The sequence below is a fragment of the Crassostrea angulata genome, chromosome 2, assembly GCF_025612915.1.
Source record: "Crassostrea angulata isolate pt1a10 chromosome 2, ASM2561291v2, whole genome shotgun sequence".
NCBI classification, from domain to species: domain Eukaryota; kingdom Metazoa; phylum Mollusca; class Bivalvia; order Ostreida; family Ostreidae; genus Magallana; species Magallana angulata.
The window spans coordinates 53,086,424-53,110,255 of record NC_069112.1 but is presented as its reverse complement, the minus strand read 5'-3'; the positions used below and the strand labels follow the sequence as shown (position 1 = coordinate 53,110,255).

The 23,832-nt window shown below is 32.0% G+C and overlaps 1 protein-coding gene and 1 pseudogene across 1 annotated transcript; both read left to right on the top strand.

The window, feature by feature from the left end:
• Positions 1-231: 231 nt before the first annotated feature.
• Positions 232-10,534, top strand: LOC128170515 (multiple epidermal growth factor-like domains protein 11; annotated as a pseudogene).
• A 429-nt stretch (positions 10,535-10,963) lies between these two features.
• Positions 10,964-22,171, top strand: LOC128170527 (uncharacterized). Its single transcript, XM_052836314.1, has 10 exons — positions 10,964-11,073; positions 12,200-12,247; positions 12,558-12,640; positions 13,284-13,352; positions 13,859-14,051; positions 18,659-18,753; positions 19,560-19,637; positions 20,162-20,450; positions 21,233-21,360; positions 21,961-22,171. Exons 2-10 carry the CDS (start codon positions 12,208-12,210, stop codon positions 22,126-22,128), a joined length of 1,143 nt encoding a protein of 380 aa, XP_052692274.1. The 5' UTR covers positions 10,964-11,073; positions 12,200-12,207; the 3' UTR covers positions 22,129-22,171.
• Positions 22,172-23,832: the final 1,661 nt, after the last annotated feature.

The following is a 23,832-nucleotide window of genomic DNA, read 5'->3' as shown; positions in this document are numbered from 1 at the left end:
ATGTTTATATATAGATTAATTCCAAGAACCAAGGTTTGTTAGCTTAATAGATTATATTAGAGATCATGAAGACCACACGCATATGTAATAGGAAACTCTTCATAAGGACATATCGACATATCTCCTTGTCTTATGCCTTTCTAAAAGCCAGCAATCAAAAAAACAAGCTAGTTGACATTTGCCTTGCACCTGGTCATACTACTTTCCTTTTTATATTGAGGAGTTACGAAAATGTACTCATGCAGAATCTGGATAATTACATTATACAGTGTATTACCATTAGGAGTTGTCGGATACGGTAATTTATTCAACAATAAACCTCTTCGCTTCTTTGAATCTCTGTTTCTCTTTGTCTTTTATGATTCTTTCATTGAACATGTTAACTATACACATTGTTTTCTGAACAAAACTTTAATTCTTTTTTTATTTATTCAAACAGCAGTTTGGTAATTAATGTACATGTAGGAAGATATCAATGCATCATTTTTGTTTGGGTAGAAAAGACAATTTAAGCAAGTGCTTCTAAAGGCGTACAGGGCACTAACTACTTTCAGCAATGAGCATGCTTTAATTTGTTAAGTAGAAAAAATGCGCAACTGTAAACTAGTTTATAATGAAGTTTTATTTTTTCACAGACAACATTGCACTGTTCAAGCCTACCTGGCAACAGTCTACAAAGGTAACTGGGGATCAAATCTAGCAGTGGACGGTCGGAATACGGATCTTTCTGCAAATGGAGGACAGTGTTCAATATCAGCCAACAGTAAACTAACAGCAGAATGGAGAGTTGACTTGAAAAATGTGTCAAGTATTCATCACGTGACTATACAATACAGGACGGACAACATTCATTGGAGTACATGTTTTCGTAAACTGTCTTTTAAAATGTGTACAATTTGTACAATGACTAAAACGTCTAAGCATAACAAAATTGATACAAACAATAAGAATTTGCTTTTAAAATGTAACAATTTATCATTTACATAATTAGTTCCCAAACAATGATTTGTATGCTATATGTATAAAAATATATTTCAAACATGTTGGTAAACATCATATTTTACGTTTATGTAACACTTTGTGAACAGCAGAATTTTTAAAGTTATTTCCATGGACTATATTTTCAAGGCTCATCTCAATAGTAGATGTGATAACCAGTTAAACCGGTTTTAGATAACAGCTGTTCTTGCTGTTACAAATGAACTCCATCCGTGGTCTGCAATTAATAGCAATTTATCAAATAAAAAAATTAATTTTAATCGATAAGGGAATGTAAATATCAGCACTGAAGGATTTCTTTTTGACGTCGTCTTGTTTAAAATAACACCCGTCAGTTGATCAGACAAATTATAATAGCGCACTAAGTGCGTTATTCAATTTGTTTGCTCACCTAACGACAATTATTGACACGACAACGTCAAATATAAACCATTCAATGCCATATACATATAGATAAAAACAAACCTCTTTTCAGACGCGTCCAATGCCTACACATCAAGGTTTCTTGGATTTACATTATACATATCCAACTCAACTGACCGAGAGGAGGGAGTTGTGTGCTTCAGGGATACAAACTTTACTAGAGCCACAATACCGAATCCTATTACTATAACGTGTCCTAGGCATGGGAGGTATGTCATCTTCTACAACAAGAGGACTCAGTCCTCTATTCCTGCTGGATACGATAGATATGCCTTCAGTGAGCTATGTGAGGTCGAGGTTTACGGTGAGTAAATTTACGGTTTACGGTGAGTAGATTTCTGACTCTTTCATTACAAATAAAGAAAAACGGGAGTAAAATGGGGACGCTAGTCTATTTACAGGGTACATATAAGAGTAAATTAGTATATATTCTTGGTTCGCCGGAACGGGATTTCTTCCTTCACTTTAACTCTTTGCGTCTGCATGTGATTCCTTTGATCGATACACATGTAAACATTACTAACAAAACCACTGGGGTTACACGGAACAGCCGTCAAAATGACCTAGATCGTCTCTCTACAGGAGAAACGATCTGTAGATACTGGGCTGTTAGTAGAGTAGAAATAAAGTTCTTGTCATCGTGAAAGTTGCAGGATAACCTCCCCGGTCTCGAAATGTTGTTTGAAATATAAAAGCCTCGGCTAACAAACAACATTTCTCGACCTCAGAGGTTATTCTGCTAAATTCACGAAAACTCGTACTTTATTTCTCAAATAACTATCCATGTTTTTCTATTGTTGCACGGGCATTACAATTAAAGCTTTTTTTAAAATTGTTTTAAAGAGTAACTCTATACATTCCTATGTGAAAATTCGACCAAAATTTTGGCCCCATTCTACACCCAGGGGTCATGCATTTCGCAATTTTGAATTTTCACTATCTGAAGATGCTTCCACACAAATTTCAGCTCTCCTGGCTAATTAGTTTCTGAGGAACAAGATTTTAAAATAGTTACTTTTTTTTTTACTATTGCACTGACTGCAGCGTAAGGAGAGGAAGGTTTTCTGATAAAACCACCCCGTTGGATTACATGTATTGTTGAATTATTATAAACTTATGAATTTCATAGTCAGTATTAAGGTAAACATGTTTTTCAATCAAAGTACTAAAAAAAATTTAAAAACGGCTGAAAGGAAAATCCTGAAAACAAAGCGTAAAAGAACCACAAGACTTCATGCAAAAATGATAGAAAAAAAATAGTAAATTTCTTGTTTCAATATATTTTAAATCACACAATTGATAAACCATTACTCATCACAACATAATTAGTTTTCCTTCAGAATTGAGTTATGAATTCTCTTCTTGTTGAAATGTACCTGAAATTAAAGATTTCAGTTAATGGGTTACTCGCATATTGCAAACATACGTGTATGATTTAGAAATGTAAATGGTAATTCATCCTGGGGATTAATTTCGGAAATGTTAATATTAACATTCCAGTGCCGAAAGAGTTCAAATTTTAAAAGCATACTCGAATTTTCTTTTTCTAAAAATACAAGAGTTTAATTTAACTTAAATGTACAAAATACACCTTTGATTAATCATTTACAAATTCTGGATAAGAGCGTTAACTGAACAAATATTGACTGAACTCTTAAAAAACCTAGCATGTCTTTTGCACCTCGTCTGCGCAGTTGTGTCCAGCTGTACAGCTCTAGAACTGTTAAGTAGATATCATTAGTTTTAGGTTAATTACGACAGATGTAAAAAAAAAAAGGTAAAATAAAGTAGAAGGCTAAAGCTAAAACACATTGATATTAATCTAATAACAATTAAGGCAACGTTAAATATAATAAGCACAAAAGAAAATAATGCACAAAATCAAATACAAAGCATTTATTAAATGATGTTTTGAACGTACACAAACATTTAATTACAGTTATGCTCAATTTGTGCTTTTATCGTACTGTGTGATATGAGTTTTATACATTTTTATTCAAAAGATCCATTTTCACTATATTTTCGGGGGTTTGTAAGGGTGTGCTAGGGCTGGTTTCTATGGAGAGGACTGTTACCAGCGGTGTCCACAGAACTGTAAGGAAGGTCATTGTCACATTGTGGAGGGAACCTGTCTGGGCTGTGTTCCGGGTTACAAGGGACCAACATGCGATGAACGTAAGAGATGTATTGAAATCGATCTGATAAACTGTAAAGAGCTTATTATTTAGGAGCTTCATTAACACCAACGACAGGGGTTTTAAACTTAACTTAGTGAAGATCATTGTTGTACACGAGGGTTTTAGCACGCTGATCGCTCGGCCATTTTACGAAAATGCTTTAATGACAAACATACGGAAGTCTGTTGGTGCCACTAAGAAAAATATCTTATCTGGCGGCCGCCAGATAATTATTTGGCGGCCGCCACTTATTATCTGGCGGCCGCCACATAATTTTCTGGCGGCCGCCACATAATTATGTGGCGGCCGCCAGATTAAACCTGGCTTTCTGATGCGCGCGCATGTTTTAATTGGAGCTTTTAAGAAAAGTTGTGGATACCCTCTAATTTATTAGTTTTATTATTTATTTCTGAAACTTGACATTGAATATCAATTGCAGAGCTTAGGGTTTTGAAAAACTGGTTGAGTTGAATGTATAGAAGACTTTGGTAGAATCTAGCATGATTTTTGTATTACTTTGTGCCTTGTATTATACATGTTTGTTGTAAAACATGGTATTTTAGAGTTGAACTTAATTTTCGATTAAACCTTCACCCTCTTCTATTGATTTTATGAGCTCGTCCACCAACTGAATCTTTGACAGCGGTGTGCATTCAGTTACGTAACTCAATTCAACAAAACACTACATCTATTGAACCCGAGCAAGAATATTTTGATCAATAAAGCTATTTGTTTATTTTATTTATAGAATTCGGTTTACACATAGAGGACTTAAAACGATGTAATGCGTGTTTTTGTAATATATATTTACAGAAATGCATGGAAGGTTTCTGAACTATTTTCTTTCGCGTAGACTCAATTCATGTGTTCTATGCGTGCCATCCGGTTTGAGACTTCGGCTGACAGTAAACCAATAGACGGGGTCACGTATACCAAATTCAAGCGTGAGAACACATTGGCTTAAAAAACACAACAAAAACACTGGAATTACTGAATTTAATACTTTCCTTAGAGTTTTTTAAAATATGACTACAATTTATATACAACATAACAAAATAAGGGGCAAAACAAGGACAGCTTGCATTTTCATTCCATTCTTATAATGAAAATAAGCATGCATGTAATCTAGCTTTCGACATGTTTACTTCGTGGTGTTTACACATTTCTTTGTCGCGGTAAACACCATATGAAAATACAGAGCAGCGGCTGTGTCAACATCCATCTTCTCAACCAAATATAAATACACTAACACTCACGGTTTGCAAAATAATTTATGTGGCGGCCGACAGATAAATTATGTGACGGCCGCCAAATAAATTATGTGGCGGCCGCCATATAAATTATGTGGCGGCCGCCAGATATTAAGTGGCGGCCGCCAGATAATAAGTGGCGGCCGCCAAATAATTATCTGGCGGCCGCCAGATAAAATATTTTTCCCACGTGGCACCAACGGGCTTCCGTACAAACACAACCAAAAAAAAACTAAAAGAAGGGGTTTATTTTGCTGCTGCTACTATTAATTTTACTATTAATACTACTCCTAATATTAGTATTATAAATAGTAATAATGATTAAAAAAAGTTATCAATGTTATTATTTTAAAATTCTTTGAACAATTATCTTTGATTTTACAAATCAGAAACTTATCATTTAAATTTATTATGCAGAATGTAAAGACCATACATACGGCCTCGAATGTAAACGAATTTGTGGAAACTGTAGAAACCGGGACCAATGTCATCACGTGAACGGAAGTTGTCCAAATGGATGTGACAGAGGATCACTCGGCATCTACTGTGCTACAGGTTAAGCTCAGTGTGCCCTGAATATGACGTATATGTGTGTTTTTGAAGAATGAAAAACCCCGGAAATCTGTTAAATATGACTGCATTTGCTTAAAAAGTATTATAGTTATGACCACCAAATATTAGATGAATTTTCAAAAAACAAGTTTTAATTTGCAATGCCATATAGAATTGAAAGTGAAATATGCTATAACAAAAGTTTTAATATATTGTTTACACGTATTCTATTTTTTGAAATGCCTGTTTGTTTTACGAGAAAAGTAAAAAAAAAAATTATGTTGAATCATGGGAAAAGCAATCCCGATACATATATTCAATTTGACATCATTTTAAAGAGGAAGTCAAGAGCTTGTTTTATTCCGTTTTTGGAGAGACTGTAGGCATTCTAGATATATTTTATTAATCAACAATGGACAAAACTCCTAAAATTCTTCCCTTCATATATAATTGAAAATGATAGTTTAAAACATGATTTTTCATTGTGTTTACCCAAAAATTTAGCCTCGGTACACCCTATCAAACAATGTTGTTATTTTGAAGCATCATGGAAAGAATTTATATCTTAAATTTTATAAATCTGTTGGCACCTTTCATTTACTAGATCATGACCTTAAGTTATGGAATCAATACTAAGAAGACCCTTCATGCTTACCTCCTCGTTTAATGCGTATGTACATATATCTTCAACAGCTTGCCCTGTTGGTAGTTTTGGATATGACTGTCAGGAGAGATGTAGTATCCACTGTGCCGTGCCAGATGGGTGTGACAGGGTAACAGGGGAATGTCAGGATGGTTGTCTGGCAGGATGGAAGGGAGTGACGTGTGATAAACGTAAGAAATACGTACATCGTCGTAAGATTTACATGAATTAAACATAATCTGTGGCAAGTTATTGAATGTGTATTCGTTGTTTATGCTTTCATAAACCCTCCAAATGTATTAAGCCCAGTTATATTGATTTGTTTTTTCTTCACATATGTTAACCCATAATTTTATTGATTTTTCAATCCATGTCTGCACAAAATATAAAGATATAAGTTTTTTTTAAACATCTGAAAGAAATTAGCATGGATTATCAAACAGGTTGAATAACAAAATAAATTTAAATGACCATTTTAATGGTACCTAACAGTAAAGTCAAACTATTCTATCAATATAATTACTTTTTAATCAACTACTTTATGAAACAGAATGTGATGGCGGCAAATATGGACCAAACTGTACTCTTACATGCGGCCATTGTTTTCGGGGAAGTCAATGCCATTTTGAAGATGGTGCGTGTCCGGGGGAATGCGACAGTGGCTACGAAGGGGCACGTTGTACTAAAGGCAAGCGGTTTTTTTTGTTTTAAACCATTTCATCTATTAGTTTTTAACATTAGCATTACCTACACAACACTAAAGGTTACCTGAAGATATTTTGCCAAAAAATGAAACTATAAACTTTTATTGTTGAACTGATAACGGTAAATACTAATTTAATATATATAATGATTATGAATTGATATGATACACAAGGTAAATTTTTATGAACAATTTTTATGTTTGCAATTTTGTCTTCATTATCTTCAAAGTGAGTATGAAGTCGTTGTTAATGCAAATTTAGTACAATAGAACTGTTAAAATTAAGTACATGTACTATCTTTTCATATGATGTATTTTTTTTAACGTTTGGACATTTGAACGTTTTTTTGAGGATCTTCAAGGCAACAATCAATACTCTCAGTTATTGTCAATTGTATAATTTATAACACCACTGATATTGTAGTCGATTTAACGTATGTAATTATGATATTACTTTTGATATATTAATACATTGGTATCTGTAACCATTTTGAAACGTTTATCAAAATGCTAAGATAAACATTTCAAAATGGTTACAATGCAATTAGATAGCATTCATCTTGAATTTAATTCATTTCATTCGAATTTTGCCTTCGTTATTTTAGCTTGTCGCAACAACACGTATGGACCAGCATGTACGATGGCTTGTGGAAACTGTCTTTATCTTTATGGAGAACAATGCAATCACGTGACCGGACATTGTCCACGGGGGTGTCCTGAAGGGTTCAAAGGCGACCTGTGCAACGATGGTAATATAGCTGGTGTTACTAATTCTAACCGTTCAGGTAGAAAAATCATTAAAAAGGCATTCAAATCCCCACACTGCAATCAAGATGTTAAACATGACAATTTTGAATTCACATTTAAGATAATGAAGGGCAAAAAAAAAGAAGATAATTTTAATTTAAAATTACATCACGTTGAAATGCAGCTGTGATCTTTCTTATTTTTAATGTTTTTAAAGATTTACCTTCGATATTTCAAAAGACTAGTTAGCTAAACATCAGTATGCAATAACACTTTTTATATGACTTCAGTATTTTTCCAAACTGAAAATTCCTCCGAATAAGACGCACTTAAATAATTGTTGCACCAAATAAAATATTGCTACCCTGTTAAATGTAAAAAAAAAATAATAAAATGACATACCGAGTTCCAATAAATCAAAAAGCATGGCTATAATCAAGTGATACAGTTTTAAATAACACTCATCAATTTGTTTCGTTTCATTTCAGCTGGTGAATCCTCTTCATACAACCAACAGGCGGCTGCTCTCTATGCCTTTATTGTTCTCTTCTGCCTTCTTTTGCTACTCAACATTATATACATCATTTGGTGTGTGTTTCCCTCTACAATAAGACGTTTAAGTACTGCGATCAAGTTCATTTTCGGGATGTTTCAAAGAATATTATTGTTAATATATGGTTTTAAGGTAGATCAATATATCTTCTCAGAGTCCCTGAGAAATAGCCGTTTACTATCTGATTCCCTGCAGAACAGACTAAGTCCTACCTCATTAGAAAAGTTTGTGATTTTGATGAACTGATCAACACCTATTCGGAACATTGAAAAGCTTTTGTAAATTAAGGGGGGGGGGGGGGGGGGCTTTAAAATAGTCCAATTAAAATCATAAATAGTTATTCTGATACTCTTGGGACCAGTTTTTGGTAGACAATTAAAAAAAAAACATATTGAAAGTGTATAAATTTCAATGTATAATATTCAAGATATATTGAACTACATTGTTTTGAACTTTTTGATTAATATTTTGTACTAAAATAATAAAACAATTAAATTTCACCATAGATGACATCAGCAATATTTTAAGTCCCTAAGAGCAAGTCTAATTAATTACCGGAGCCATATGCTACAATTGTTACTATTAACTATACAAATAATAGATTTATAAATTTTGCTTTTCAGGAATTTCAGAAAACGGATTTGTGATCTTCGGAACAGGCCTGCTATAATGGAAATGTACTCGGTTTTTAAGAAATGATTGGTCAAATGGCTTTATAACAATATCAATAACAACACAACTCAATTAGTCCATGCATATTTTTTACATTTATATCTAAATGAATATACAATTTGGGATAGTTTAAAGATATTTGCCTTCTAAAATTACGGCACTGTACAATAACGTATGTGGTTTGCACATTTAAATTGAAGCTGTTTTAAAGATGCATGTTAAGCTGCTACAAGGTTGGTCGATGTTTTCATATAAAAAAATGATGTTTTTTATGTGAGAAGATTTAATTACTTTCTTGTAAGTACATTGTCTCTAATCTTGATAGGAATATTAAATTCTAAGGAAAAGATTTTCTTTTTAAGCTTAGAAAAAATTACCTTTCCGTTACTGGATATGTTCTGTTGATAAAAAAAACCCCATTATATTACATGACTTATAATTTTCAGACCTCTTTTTTAATGGTTTGTATCACTAAGTTGCAAATCATAAATACACATGTAACAAAACACATGCATTGTAGAATAGATAATCAAAAGTTATTATTGAGACAAATTCATTTTAAGTTATCTTAAACAAATTACATGTTTTTCCTTTTTAGAAAAAAAAAGAGTTTCATTGAATTCGAAAACAAACGTTCAAGATATTATTTTTAGTTTTAATTGTCCAAATAATGTGAAAATTCCTCATGATAATATATAGCTTGTTTGAAAATATTATAGTGATACAGTAAAGGTAGCTTAAGTGCACGAACACAAACATGTACTATTGCCAATTTACAACAAGATGTGCAGAGTACGAGTTACATCTACAGATTAAGCGGTACCGTTCTTTTAATGGATGCATGCTTTTTTATTCCGCAACAATATGCACTTGCCTTTGATTATATAGCATGGCAATTTTAAAGACAAAACTAAGACTAGAATACAATAAACCAACTGATCAGTTTATACATATTGTAATGGTAGTTGTTGGAATTTCCATGCTAAGTTTACTGATGTGATTACATTTGACTGTTGCACGTAAATATTTCTAATGAACATTGTTTAGTACGTTCATAGATTATGCGTGTATGATATTCTTATGTACTAGTATCATAGAATGCGTAACATGAGTTGGCTTATTTATGCTTTGTTTATGGTCCTGGAGAATATGTATAGCTTTATATATTTTTATATCTTCATTTCCCTTTATCACGCGAAACGTTGCACCTCTTTTCTTTTCTTTTCCGTAATCTAACTTTTGAGCAAATTATTTCTTATCAAATGCACTTACAGCATGTATAAACGTAGAGACTGAATATTGAAAAGAATATTCTGGGGTTTTTTTTTATTAACATCACTATAGTTTAATTCTGTAGCAATAGTTTAAAAATTGTGTCAAATGTCGACATAGAAAACACTCATACTATCAAAACCAGGTCAAAACGCAAGATAATGTGAAGATGTATCAAAACCATTTTTATTTGCACTCTATATTTTTTTATTTCAGTTTGCATGATTCTGTAAATCATTATTTAATCACGCATCTTATTGCGTCATCTTTATTAAAGGGTATAATGTGTTAATATTAACAATATGTTTATATTAAAAATGTGAATCATCAACTTGTTATCATAATGATTATGTAAAATGCTTGCATAGCAACGCGGGACTTAGATCAGAATATGCTAGTTTATTTTCTTTCACATATTGTTCATTAGCTTTGACCTTTTTAGTATGCATTTTACATGTTTGATTGCTCATGACAATAAAAAAAATACAAATCATGTGTTTCAATTCGTCGAAGTTTTGTTAAACTATCCATGTACTTAAAAATTTTCTCAATGCAATTTCACTTGTAAAAAAACCCGTAGAGCATGTTTAAATAATAGCAGAACTGTTTTGCAATTAAAAGAAATATGTGTTTGTGCTTATACAACATTAAAATGAAGTAAAATATTAAATATTACACATGTTGATTGAAACATAAAGAACGGTTACTTTGCTTTATTTGACCTTATCATTGAAGGCCTTGAATTGTATGCGAACAGTAATACATTTCTTATCAAGGGAGGAAACGTGTTGAATTTAAAACTAACCCAATTCATCATACACTAAATGTCAACACAAGGTTATACTCGTGATCATTGCAAAAGGGAAACACCTAAATTGAACAAACAATAAAAATAGAAAAAACAAAAATAGACGCATATCTCTTTACTCTTACTTAGAGCAATAGGACTGTGTGCGTATTGGTTCATGCAAGTGCGTTAGTTATCACATGTTAGAGTCCCTATCTTGTTACGGAACTTTTTCTTATCTCAGTCCTTTTCCGCCAGTGTCGCTTCCATCAACGGTGTATTCTTGGTCATAATTGTAAGTACACTGCTACCATATTCATCTAATATGGATAATCTGCATTGGTACCTTGTCATCAATTATTATTTTGCTTTTTTTGGATAAATCGTGACATATAACAGTCATGTAATAAAAATAAATGTCATCTTCACAGAGAACAGCTGCAAAGATTTTTAAACATTAATATTACTAAATTGTTGATTGTCTTTGCTAATAAATATTTTTACCAAATTCCCATGCTATTATATTTTAAATCACCTAAAAAATCCTACTAAAAAACAGTTTTAATGTTTTAAATGCATGTTTAAGGTCGGGATGTTGTAAATGATTCAGGAGTGTCTTATTAGTGCTAGAATCATTGTGACGTCATAAATACTTTGTTAATTCTGATTCCCGCACTTTACGACTTTACAGAAATTATATAAAAAATAGTTTGCTGGACAAAATTAATCCATATTCTTCGTCTGTTCAAGGCCATTTTGAAGAGACTGTAGTCGTTTTAGATTTATTTCATTAGTCAAAAATTTAAAAAATCCGAGATTTGTTAACCATTTCGTTTGTTTTATATAGAAATTGACAGTGAAAATCATGATTATTATTGTATTTATCAAACCGTCAAACACTGGTACACAATATCACATAAAGCTATTGTTATGTAGCATCACTGAAAAATGTTTTATCCCGAATTTCATAAACCCGTAGACATCTTTCATTCACTAGATCTTGACCTTAAATGAATATAAGTTAACTTTAACCTGACATTCAGTTACATTTGTGTGTATGACAAGAGATTGTTTAAATAATTATATCTTTCTCTCGATGAATGGAAAGTTAAACATTTTGTAAACTATTCTTTTTCTGTGATTTCAAACATTTCAATAAAGGCATTGTCATAATATAAATTTTGAATTCACTTGTTATATGTTGATATATATCTAAAATAAATTACAACAGTATTCAACGCTGTTTCTATGCTAATTACCAATTATCTAAAATGGCTCATTAATTGCATTCATCTTATATATTCTTATTACTGAAATCTTGATGTTTTAAGTACATTGAGTTACCGATTTAAAATCTACAGTATTCGTCTTTTGGTTATCATGCATTGTATATAAATTAACGCGTATTCTCTTAATTTCAGTTGATACCATGTATTTAGTTGTTTTACTTGGATTAATCGAAATTGCAGGTAAGAAAGGGGTTGTCACATTTCATTCAGACAATTTGTATCATTTTATGACTTTTGCTCAGGATTAAGATCTAATTTTTATTTAAACAACAGATAAGCATTAGGTATTATTTGGTATTTGTAATAGGTTTACACAAATGATAGATGATACATGTACCAATACCAGTGCAATGTTAAAAAAACAAACAAAGCACTGTTTATAGCAATATTATAGCTAAGTTATACATCATATATTTCTTGTTATTTTTCTTAAGTTAATATATGAACTTAATTAATTGGTTTCCGCTTATGTTTTTTTTACTTATTTCAGCGGCAGGGCAGCTTTGCATGAACTGTCAAAATTTGATCAACCCCCACGAGTGTAATTTAGTAACCAGGTGTGGCGACCACGAGGTATGAAAACATAGATAATAGTGACGTCACCTCTAGAAGTCAGTGTTATTTATTTTTTCAAAGAAAAAAACCCAGGTCTTAGAATTAATATGTTTTGTGGTTGTGCACTTTTCTGTTTTACATTAATTGAAAAGTTAACATTTTTTAAAACAAAACCTTTACACTAATTGACAGTGAAATCTAATTTTCTGGTCATATTTTGTTTCTGTAGTTCTGAGTAAGTTTTATTTTTAAAGACACAAACAATTCTGGACTTCTTGATGTCAATGTCAATTTTAAACGCAAATAGTATCCAATATGAAAATAAATTAACACTTTTGTGTAAAATCTTTACCCATTTCAATTACTGAATTAGATTTATTGTTGTGAGTGTGTTGCCGTTAACACCAAACATTAGATTTGAACTGACGGTAGTATTTTTGTCAATGTTTTAAAAAAATTGTATATATACATGTACATAAAATAGGACAAAATGACCCAACAATAGTTTCATATTTACACCGAATGATTATTTTTTAAGTAAGCAATGCTATTTTCTTTTATCTAGCCAATTCAATATCAAATAGTTTTGACAAAAAATCTCTATCTCTTCATTGATTCCTTAAAGTGTGATATCTATTTTTTGTATCTGTATTATCTATAGCAATGTTACATGGAACAGTACATACGACATAACATTATTTGGTACGACTTGGGATGCCAATCAAACACAGTGAGTATATTTAATATCAATACCCTTTTTGCAAATTTCTTTAAAGAGTTTTTTGCGGTGCATTGACACAAAATTATATGAACACTGAAATAAAGGTCCATGACAACGCCAAAGTATTTTGATTGATCAAGATTTACATAATTGCATGATGAACACAAACAAGAAAAGCCGTATCTATTCCGCATTGTGTAGTATACCACGCTCAATTGTTCGTTTGAAGGTCATGATTCCAATGTGTTGGGAAGAAAACTATACTATTGTCATATATTTTTAAATTAAAAATTTGTTATTGAAAGTTTAAATATCGTTATCATGTTTTTTTTAAAATGTGTTACGTTCTTAATGAAATGAAATGTATTATGTTCCAATTCCACTTTTTATACATGTATTTGATATTTGATATTACGTACTCTTCAAGATATGAACAAAAAAATGTTCATTGCTAATTTCATTAAAATATGGAACCATTATTAACAAAAATGCTTAATGCTTGATATTTTTAATAGATATGCAATGCCATAAACGGTTTGAGTGGTCCCCCCGTACCTGTGGTCGGTAGAAGAGCGGTCAAGGTTAGAGAAACTGACCCCGATTCATTCAACCTTGACTTCGATCTAGAGGACGATGGTAGAATTCCAGTTTGTGAATCATGTTGTAACGCTACGACTTGCAATAATGGAGGAGCCTGCGGAGTTTCAGGTTCATTGTATCAATTATAATTATTGTATGTGTTATTTATGGTGACTTTTAACATAACAAATCTATTCATAAACAAACACAGCACCGGATTTTAGTGGACCTGTATTAGACAAACTGCAATGATATACGTACACTAGTAAATATCAAATTCTAAATTTAAAACGGTACGTTTTAACCATGTAAATAACAGTTTGACAAACATGTACAAGCATTTTTTTCACTCTTCATATTAACTTTCACTTAAATTATCTTAAAACCTTAATTGCTTTCGTGTTTTTGTTTATATCAACCAACGCTTGGAATAATACAGTTATATTTTTGTATTTTTATTATATTCTTATATTATAGAAATAAACTTTCGTATTTATTATCAAGAAGCATTTATCCTAACTTGCATTTCATTTGATTAGTCCGAACTATAAATTCAAAAATAATTTCTTATTTACTTAACATAATCTGAAGATATATAGAAAGAAATTCAATCATTGATGAAAGGTTTGTAACAACTAATAGGCCGTTTGCACATTGTGTGCTTGTTAAGGTCTTCCGTTTCCAACGGAAGACCTTTCTATTATTGTGCGGGTTAAGATTATTCTTATTTTTCTTTTTTTTTTTTTTCTTCCTAGACGCGAACTTTGAGGCTTCATATCTTGCTCATTTCTGAACGGATTTTGCTCAAATTTTCAGGGCTAATGATATTTACAAAACACTATCTTCACCAATTCATAAAAGTTAGAATTCCCTTTCCGTTAACGAGTTATTCCCCTTTTAAAATTTTTTAGGGCCTTTGGTTTCCAGACAAAGGCTCCGAGACTATGATAGCAGGGAATAGGAATCCAACGAATTTGAAAAACAAAGACATTGAAGTTGTATACATCGGTTTTTGTTTTTGGATTACGTTCCTTATTTAGGAAAAGGTAGGGGTCAAAAACAGGATTCCAAAAAGTGCAAAAATTTAGACATATTTTCCTTTATATCTTTTTAACGAAAAATATTTTGTTAAAACATGTAGAATAAAAGTTGTGCAGAATATCAAGGGCTTTCATTTGACACCAATAAAAAAGGGCTGGCCCCTTAAATTAAGGGCCAATAGCCCCTAAAAGTTTTTGCTTAATAACTCAAAAACGGTTTGGATTTTGATAGAGATGTCGCTGGAAAAGTTGTTTGTTGGGATCTCATAAAGGTCGTAAAAATATTTTTTTGTAAGTGATTTGTGTAGTATGAGTGTAAAAAGCTTTACATGTTGACATGTACCTGTTTTCATTTGACAAGTTAACGAAAGTCTTTGTGCGTACAACTGGCATAAAGTTGCCGCAGAAAGTATGCTGGTTTATACAGGAGGCAATAATTTAAAAGAATTGTTTCTTTGTTGGAGTACATGCTTTTTTTTTAGGAGTTTAAGTCATTGTTGTTAAGTTCTTAGTGCCCAATCATTAAAAACGGCAATTGGAAAACAAAACATTCTTTTTCTTTTCTTTTTAACCACAAAATATGGAATTAAAAAACTCTATGCATTACATTTTATTTATTAACTCCATGCATTTAAAATCTACCTTGAATCAGAGCTGTGTGTGTGTGTACCATTACGTAAGCTCTCCCTCGCCCGCGGCCGAGAAAATCGGTCACCATGCTCGCGGCTGGACTACCTAGCGGTCAGCGGTTATCTAATACACGAGAGTTGCGTCTCTCATATATGAGTTTATTAAGCCGCGAACTCAAGAATTGTTTTAGTTTTGATTACACAAAATCTTTTGTGGATTAAACGATTGGATGTCAAGTAAGAAATAGTTCATTTAATTAATAAAAGCAATGTCATTCTCTATAGCAATAATAGACTAAGATCAATTGTGGGGTTTAAGTTTAAAATATATAACTTCTATTTGATAGAGTTAGGTCATTATATTGCAAACTTTTCAAATCTTCCTTGGTTGTGAGCTGTGCGTTTCTGTGCGTTGTACCTTTACGAAATATATTCTTTGCCCACGGCCGAGGAGATCAGCGACGGCTGCATTACCTAGCGGTAAGCGGGTATTTAATACACAAGATTCGCACACCGCGACTTACACTTACATGCATATGAACGTGTTTGAGTTAATATAGCCGTATATACAAGAACTGTTTTAATTTTATGTTATAAAAGTTTGTCCTACTTGTATATATTTAATTAAATATTTGAGTGTAAATGAATATTAATGAACGATATTACTCCAAATCGGAAAAATCGTTAGACATAAACTAATGGTTGGTTTGTTTATGTAAACTACTTTAAAAACTGTACAATTAATGTTTTAAATCAACACCCCCCCCCCCCCCCCCTCAAATATTAAACATTTAAATGATGATAATCCCTCGCACATGGCTGAGGAGATCCGGCGAGAGTGGATAAGTGATCCGCGGTCGGTTCGTGTTCTTCTACATGTACCTTATGACACGTTTATGTTTCATATTTTGCACGGACACAACTATATTTTATTATGTTTTCAACTATTATATTGGTTTAAGATGAAAAGATAAATTTATTTTACTTGTACAGTTGATTAAGCATTGATTTATACGATAGCGTATAAGGTTGTTTAAAAATCAAATCAAATTATAATCAAAGTTCCATGTTACATGTTTGCGGTAGGTGCTAGCACGATAAAGGAATGCCCTGAATTGAGGCATTCGATGATTATTTTAAAAAATATTCACATGAGTTTAAACAACTTTAGATTAGATTCTATCGGTCACATATTAATCACTACTGTAGTTTCATTGTGGAAGCGAACTCATTGCTGCCCCCCCCCCCCCTCCTCCCGCCCCGCTGACTGGTGCTCGCGCTGGATTTTTTTTTTAATTGGAGAAAAGATAGCAAGATCTGTCGAAAATCATTTTTGGTGGTTTCTTATGTGTAACATTTTGTTTCACTTTCCCACCCCTTTGTTTATTCGACCAGTCTGTGTTAATTCAATTGCCGCATGCGACCGATAATCTTGTGTCGCTTCAGCGCACACAGCTCAGAACATTTATAGCCCCAGGTCATCAATTGTTATGTAATTGAGTAACAGTTGGAAGGGTGATTTTACTACATAAAATAATAAAATCATAATATAATCTATTTGAATTGAGTATCATGCGTAAAGATTCCCATAATAATTAATTTTTTTATTACCTTTCTATGTTTACATTTAATTTTGTTCAAATAATTAATAAATTTTCTATCATTTAAATTGTGTGCTTCATCAAATACGTATTCCGATTACCTTGAAGTCATTAATTTTCCATTGGCTTTTGACAAAAGAGAGACGCCTGACCATCCAATGAAAACAAATACACAGAGTTTGATTGACAGGTTTAGCCAGGTGCAGGTCTCACCCGATGTCCGAGGTTATGTGTGCTGCTTGTACACAGCCGAATGGTCTCAGTAAGAGTTATCGATGTAAATAAATAATAAAAATACATGCTTATCAAAACATGATCGTGCAAGTTAAAGTTGATTTAGGTTTGTTCCAATAGAAATCATGTTTCACTAACTGTATTTAATATTTTTTATGTATAGCAAATTTTAATATTGTTTCAGTACTGAAACATCGCATGAAAACGTTAAATATACATGTAATTATCTGTTACTAGTCGTCTTTTAATATATAAACCTTTCTTTTGTTTGTTAAAAATTCGCTCAATTTTGTTAAAGTAATGTAAAACACGGGCGCCATTTTGAAACAATTAACTTGTCAGAGAGTTCCGAATGAAATCTGATGAACGTTTCACACGGTTCTCGCACGCTTTGCTCGAAACGATTTACACGCTTTGCCCGAAACGCTAAACGGTTTACATGAAACTCTAAAAGGTTTACACGAAACGTTTCTCGCACGTAGGCCGCACGCTTTTTTTGGTGTAGTAGTACGTTTTAGGGTCTGTAAATTTTGTCAGCACGCAATTCTAAACGTGCACATAGTCTTCAAAAATTTAGAAATATTTTAATATAGAAGTTATCTTTGAGAAAGGTTTACGTGTTTTGTAGGCGGGTTCAGTTTAAAAAAGAAATACAATTCCTGACATGAATCATGAGTACATACTGTTTATAACAATGCTTGCTACCCTTGAAAATTTAACTCGCCATTAAACATCTCACTTTTTAAAGAATGTTTGAAACGATTACATAAACTCTGCTCGACAAATAGTTTTCCTAAAATATTTTCTTCCTTTCTTTGTTTCAAAACACGTTTTATATACAGGCTTTCAATCACAACACGTTTTTATAACAAAAGCAGAACTGAAAGTATAGTAATTATAATCGTTTGACACCATATAACATATATTTTCAACTCGCAGCAACAACGGAAGACCTACTCGGGGCTTTGCCACGAGCTCTGCTCTATTTTCATAAGCTTTTGTGGCATAACATCAGCTCCATGTAGCGTTAACTCACCTGCAACAGACCTCTGTATACAATCTGTGTTGTAAGAATTCAAACGCAATGATAGTCTTACCGTCCAGACATGCAGATGTTCAAGATCGCCATCGCCCTTATTTATGATTATTTATCTCTCGTTAAAATAATTAATAATGAGTAATCAGTGATCTACACTTAATGGTATGCAATAGTTTGAAAATTAACATTACAGACTTTGACTATCACAATGGTCGCCTTTGCTTTGAGTGTGATCAGCAGTTAAGTCCTGATAATTGTGACCAAATTACCTTGTGTGACCAAGACAGGGTAAGTTTAAACAATACAAATAATACAATACAAAAATGGCATATTATGCCAGTCCTGTATTTCATTGTGAATACAGTTTATCTACCATCTAACTATCTATTTAGAAGCAATGTTATTTTTTTTCAATTTAATCATAAATTATATATCATTTGAATTTTTATTTTATTTTCATTGTAAATATAATTATCATTATTATCATTATTATAATTATTTTTTGTTTATCCGTTAATTTTAATTTCGTTTGATATAGATCAAGTAGAACAAATTTAAATATTACAATGTACAACAAGATGCCTTTCAAGATCATTGAAAGACAAATCAAAATATACAATATACATAATTACATCACAAAAGGTATGCAGGAGTCGACTATTTTTTTTTTTACTAGTAATCAATTCAACTACTGTTAAGCAAAAATTACACAGCTTATCAGATTGTTTAGCAATTAAATGGCATGGCCCAATATTGCGTCACGATCGATGAATTGTTCAATATAATCAATAATGTCATTAAAGGTTCTAACATGTAAAATATATAACACTCCACTGAATTGTTACAATAGTTTTTGCGAGAAAAACTTTAGATAAATGCATCGGTGCTAGGCGGTGCTATCTGGATAGCTAAAACTCATCAATCGTTGCAAATTACCCTTCACGATTAAAAAAGATAAGAATTCAGTTGATGAAAAAATTCATTATGGTAATTGTCATTTTTTGCGGTGATGAGACATGCCATGAAAAACGTCACCAAAAATGTTTTCATGATATGATTTTGACAAACTATTAATATCTTTCGATTTGTTGTAGTTTTGTTATATACACCAAAAGATATCAGAGGTCGGACTCATTCGAATATATCAATCAGGGTGTTCCAAAACAATACAGGTAATTGTTTCATTGTTCAATTATTGTACTGTTAAACTCTGTTCTCTATGCTTACCTTCTACATTACATTCCTGCATATCTTGTATTATGAATCGTTATATTAAATATATTGTTATAATTAAAATAGAAAACAAGTTCTTAGTAAATGAGATAATTATGAAAAATCTAACTTAGTACAATAGATTCAGAATTTGAAAGCGAAAATAAATTCGTTTTTAAGGTATTTAATGAAATGCAAGTCTTTAAATATAGTTTTTCTTCAAAAGAAATCAATATCATGGAGCTTCATTTAACCTGCATACGTTTTTAATTCCTTTTCCTTTATATCTTTGTTAACTTAAATAATGGCTGCCAATTAATACAGATGAATTGGGTAGAAATACCTATGTACATGAGCAATAATGTGTTTTTATAAGATTTTGAAAAATATATTGAGCTAAATTGCTTAACAAATTTAAAGATAAGATTCATATTCAAGTTTGCAATCGATTGATCAAGAATTATTTCTGTTGTTCTTTATATAGAACTGCACGCAGTCAATCGGCAACATTTGTAACAATTGTTGTCAAGATAATTTGTGTAACAACAAGTGCACGATTCAAAAACCTCAGCATCATATGACCACTACAACCACATCTACGACGACAACAACTCCAAGGCCAACAACTACAACACCGACAACAACAACTACAACACCGACAACAACAACTACAACACCGACAACAACAACAACACCGACAACTACAACACCGACAACAACTACTACGACTCCAACAACTACAACTACTACTCCAACAACTCCAACCACACCAGGTACTGAGATGTTGTGTTGTGTGTGTCTTTCAGGTTTTTTTCATCATATTGTTTTAAATTTAAGTGGTTTTATCGCAAGTGTATCGGACGGCTGTGTTCGGTCAACAACCGTCAACTGCCCTGTGCGTAAACAAGAAAACGCATTTAACTTTTTCTGACTTCACGGCCATTTCTTTTATATGTGATATGAGGAATCTTTATGGTAAAAAGAAAATAAAGTTATGTCATGACTTCCGTTCAAAGGGGGACCTCCACACAGGGAAAAAAATTGTTAAAATGTGAAATTTGTGGAAATTTGTGGATATTCATTTACGCAGCAGGCCATTTTGCCATGTAGTATACTTAATTATAATCATAATTACCAATTGAACATCCTGTCTTTAACCCACAATGAATACAAACTGACAACAAGAATTGAACGAGCACCTCATGAAATTTATGAAACATGAGAAGGGGGATGTGGCTTCTATTCAATTGATCATGTTTACAAAATTTCTTTTGTTATGTTGTTCAATCTAAATAAATGATGAGTGGAGTTTTGATATGTCTAAATAGGCAATAAAACTGCTTGTTAGAGAAAATATGGCTTGATTATAGCCAATGAATGATTGCCTAAAATATAATTTTCTAACAGTATTGTTAAAACTATGTTTAAAATATTACTACAAATCAAAGTAGTATAAAAAAAAGTTTGATCAAATGTTGTTTCCTTTGAATAAACCTGACTGAAAAATTCTCAACATTTCGGAAATTGTGGAAGGCTAATATTTCTTATTTTGTAGCTCCAAGACCACCAGTAATATTATCCACAGAAGTACAGCCCACTAATTATCATTATGGTGATGATGTGGAGCTCATCTGTAGAGTAGAGAGCAACCCCCCATCTGATCAGCTTGGATGGAATATGATGGTATTGAAATAACACATTATTAAAATCTAAATGAAACAATGGGTTTTTTTTTTCAAATAAGTAAATGTATCCAATATCATTATAGTTAATCCTATTAATTTGATTTCACAAGAAAAATATAATAATTCTGTGATAACTGTTCTTCGTGAGAAAACATAGCAAACGTATTGTCCTTAGTAATATCTCATCACCACAAAAACACACAACTCTGACAAATTGAAATTCATGGGATAGAAGTACACCTCAACATAACATATTTTTTAAGATGCGACAGGAATATGGTTAAGAGTTTAGAGGTTAAGAGTTTTAAACATCTTTCGAATACATGCATAGGTAGATATTGAAAATGACCATATTTATTCGCAATTGAACATTATCTTGCGAGACTATGTTTAGATCAATTACTTAAATCTGATGAAAGCTTGAATTAGATAAATTAGATGCATGTAAAAAAAAAAGATACAACAATGTGGATATTGCATATTTCTTAAAATTGATAACAGTGATAGACAAGCATTTCGCTCAATTATGATGTAGCTTCAAAGTGGTAATATATGATTTTTTGTGAATTATGAGGTGTTTTTTTTGGTTTTTTTGCAGACTGATCCCAGCAAAATTCCAGCCAATATCAATTTAGTGTATGGTACAGACATGGTAAAGATACACATTAATCACCTAAGGGCCGAGAACATAGCGCAGTATCAGTGTTTTGTACACAATTCCCTTGGTCAAGACGTTCAAACGTTCTCACTTCATCCACCCAAATAAGGAGTTTTTTTTATGTATCGAGAATAAATTATGTTTGTTTAAATTATTATGAATTTATATTTATTTTAAGTTCCTTAATTTTTCAATCTTCCGATGATATTGCTTGAATTGTTGGTCATTTTCCACGAAAATAGATCAATTGCCTATGTTTTAAAATGACTGCAATTGGATACTTTTTTGAATATTTTGTCAAATATTTTGTTAAATTTCTCATTTTGTTTGAAAGCTTCTACTTTGTAAAAATATGGTTGATTTTAAAATACCTTGAAAAGCCCAATTGCTGTTGAAGAATGGTAGTTTAGCTTTATAAAGCAAAAACTCACTTTTTAGCCAACACAATGGAAAAAGCATTCGAATTCGTCGAATTCTTTTTTTATCTTCATACTAATCACAATATGACTAAGATATATATAGTCAGAAACAACATACACAGCTACTGCTACTGCTGGCATTTAAACGAGAGAGAGAGAGAGAGAGAGAGAGAGAGAGAGCACACTATGTAGATATGTATGCACATTGATCGAACTCATGCTTTGGAATTAGAAGAGCAGACTTGCTCAAAGAGTGCTAATAAATTGTGGCGTATACTTTGTCGCCAAAGGATACGTTTACCATATTTGAAGATATATGATTTAGGAAAGCAGATCATGAAAAACTGGCAGAGCCTCTTCTAAAGAGCACAGATATTTAAGACTCCAAGCAAATACACTAAGTACACTCCCTGGCCTGAGACATCTTCACCGTTTCCCATTCAAGAACTGAGGTAGTTACGACTGTGAGAAGTGTAGCGTCTGATATCTAAGAAATACACTATAAAATGAGAGATATGTTACAGATTTTGCAGATCATATTTTTGTTTACAAAAAGTTTAATGATAACATTCAAATTAGCTAACTATCCAGGATTAACATTTTAATTAGCTGGTATACTTACTCTGAAGCCTTAGCCTACATCTCTCTTCAGTTTGAGTATCCACTCCTTTTTATTTTTTTCGTCGGAAATTTATGGAAAGATAGCTCTGCGTTGTCGTCGTAACAATTGACCAATAATTATTGACCCTCCCTTGGGACATTGACCCATCCCCACACTCACAAATTATAAAGAACTCGGTACAATTTCAATCATGTTTTGTCCTGTTGTAATTAAATTTTAAATATTACCACCAAAAAAATTGAATTGTAACATTTATTCACACAAAAATACCAATTAATTCAGAATCTATAAAAAGTTATCTGATAAGACTTTCCCAATGGTAATTGTGATGTCACCAACCTTGCATTTTACCGGTTTTTTTTTTTTTTTTATAAATTAGCAGACGACACCAATTATTTAATGTTTAATTGTCCGCAGCACCCACGATGAAATTTACATATAAGAATTTTGTTCCCGGCGACGGCATCGTACAGATTTTCGAAATTGAAAAACTATGTGAAAATCTGCAATTTATATAACTTTGAGCACATCTTAGAAATATGACATAATGTTGAAATCATTTTTCTGTTTTGAAAACAGGATGAACTTGTGTAACTTGGTACTTTATATTCACATGTATTCAAGATATTGTAAGCGTATTTTCGTGTGATTTAAACAACTTTGGAATTTTAGGGCAAATATTAAAAAGAAAACGTACATTCTTCTTTCACAATTTTGATGGAGGTTTTGTTAACTTTTAAATAATGCATTCAGTCTTATAAATATAAGTAA

Excerpts from the sequence above, each read along its gene's own strand:
- LOC128170527 (XM_052836314.1), top strand. The coding sequence starts at position 12,208 with ATGTATTTAGTTGTTTTACTTGGATTAATCGAAATTGCAG. Across the intron at positions 13,353-13,858 it reads TGGGATGCCAATCAAACACA|ATATGCAATGCCATAAACGG; the intron begins GTGAGTATATTT and ends TATTTTTAATAG. Across the intron at positions 21,361-21,960 it reads AGCTTGGATGGAATATGATG|ACTGATCCCAGCAAAATTCC; the intron begins GTATTGAAATAA and ends GTTTTTTTGCAG.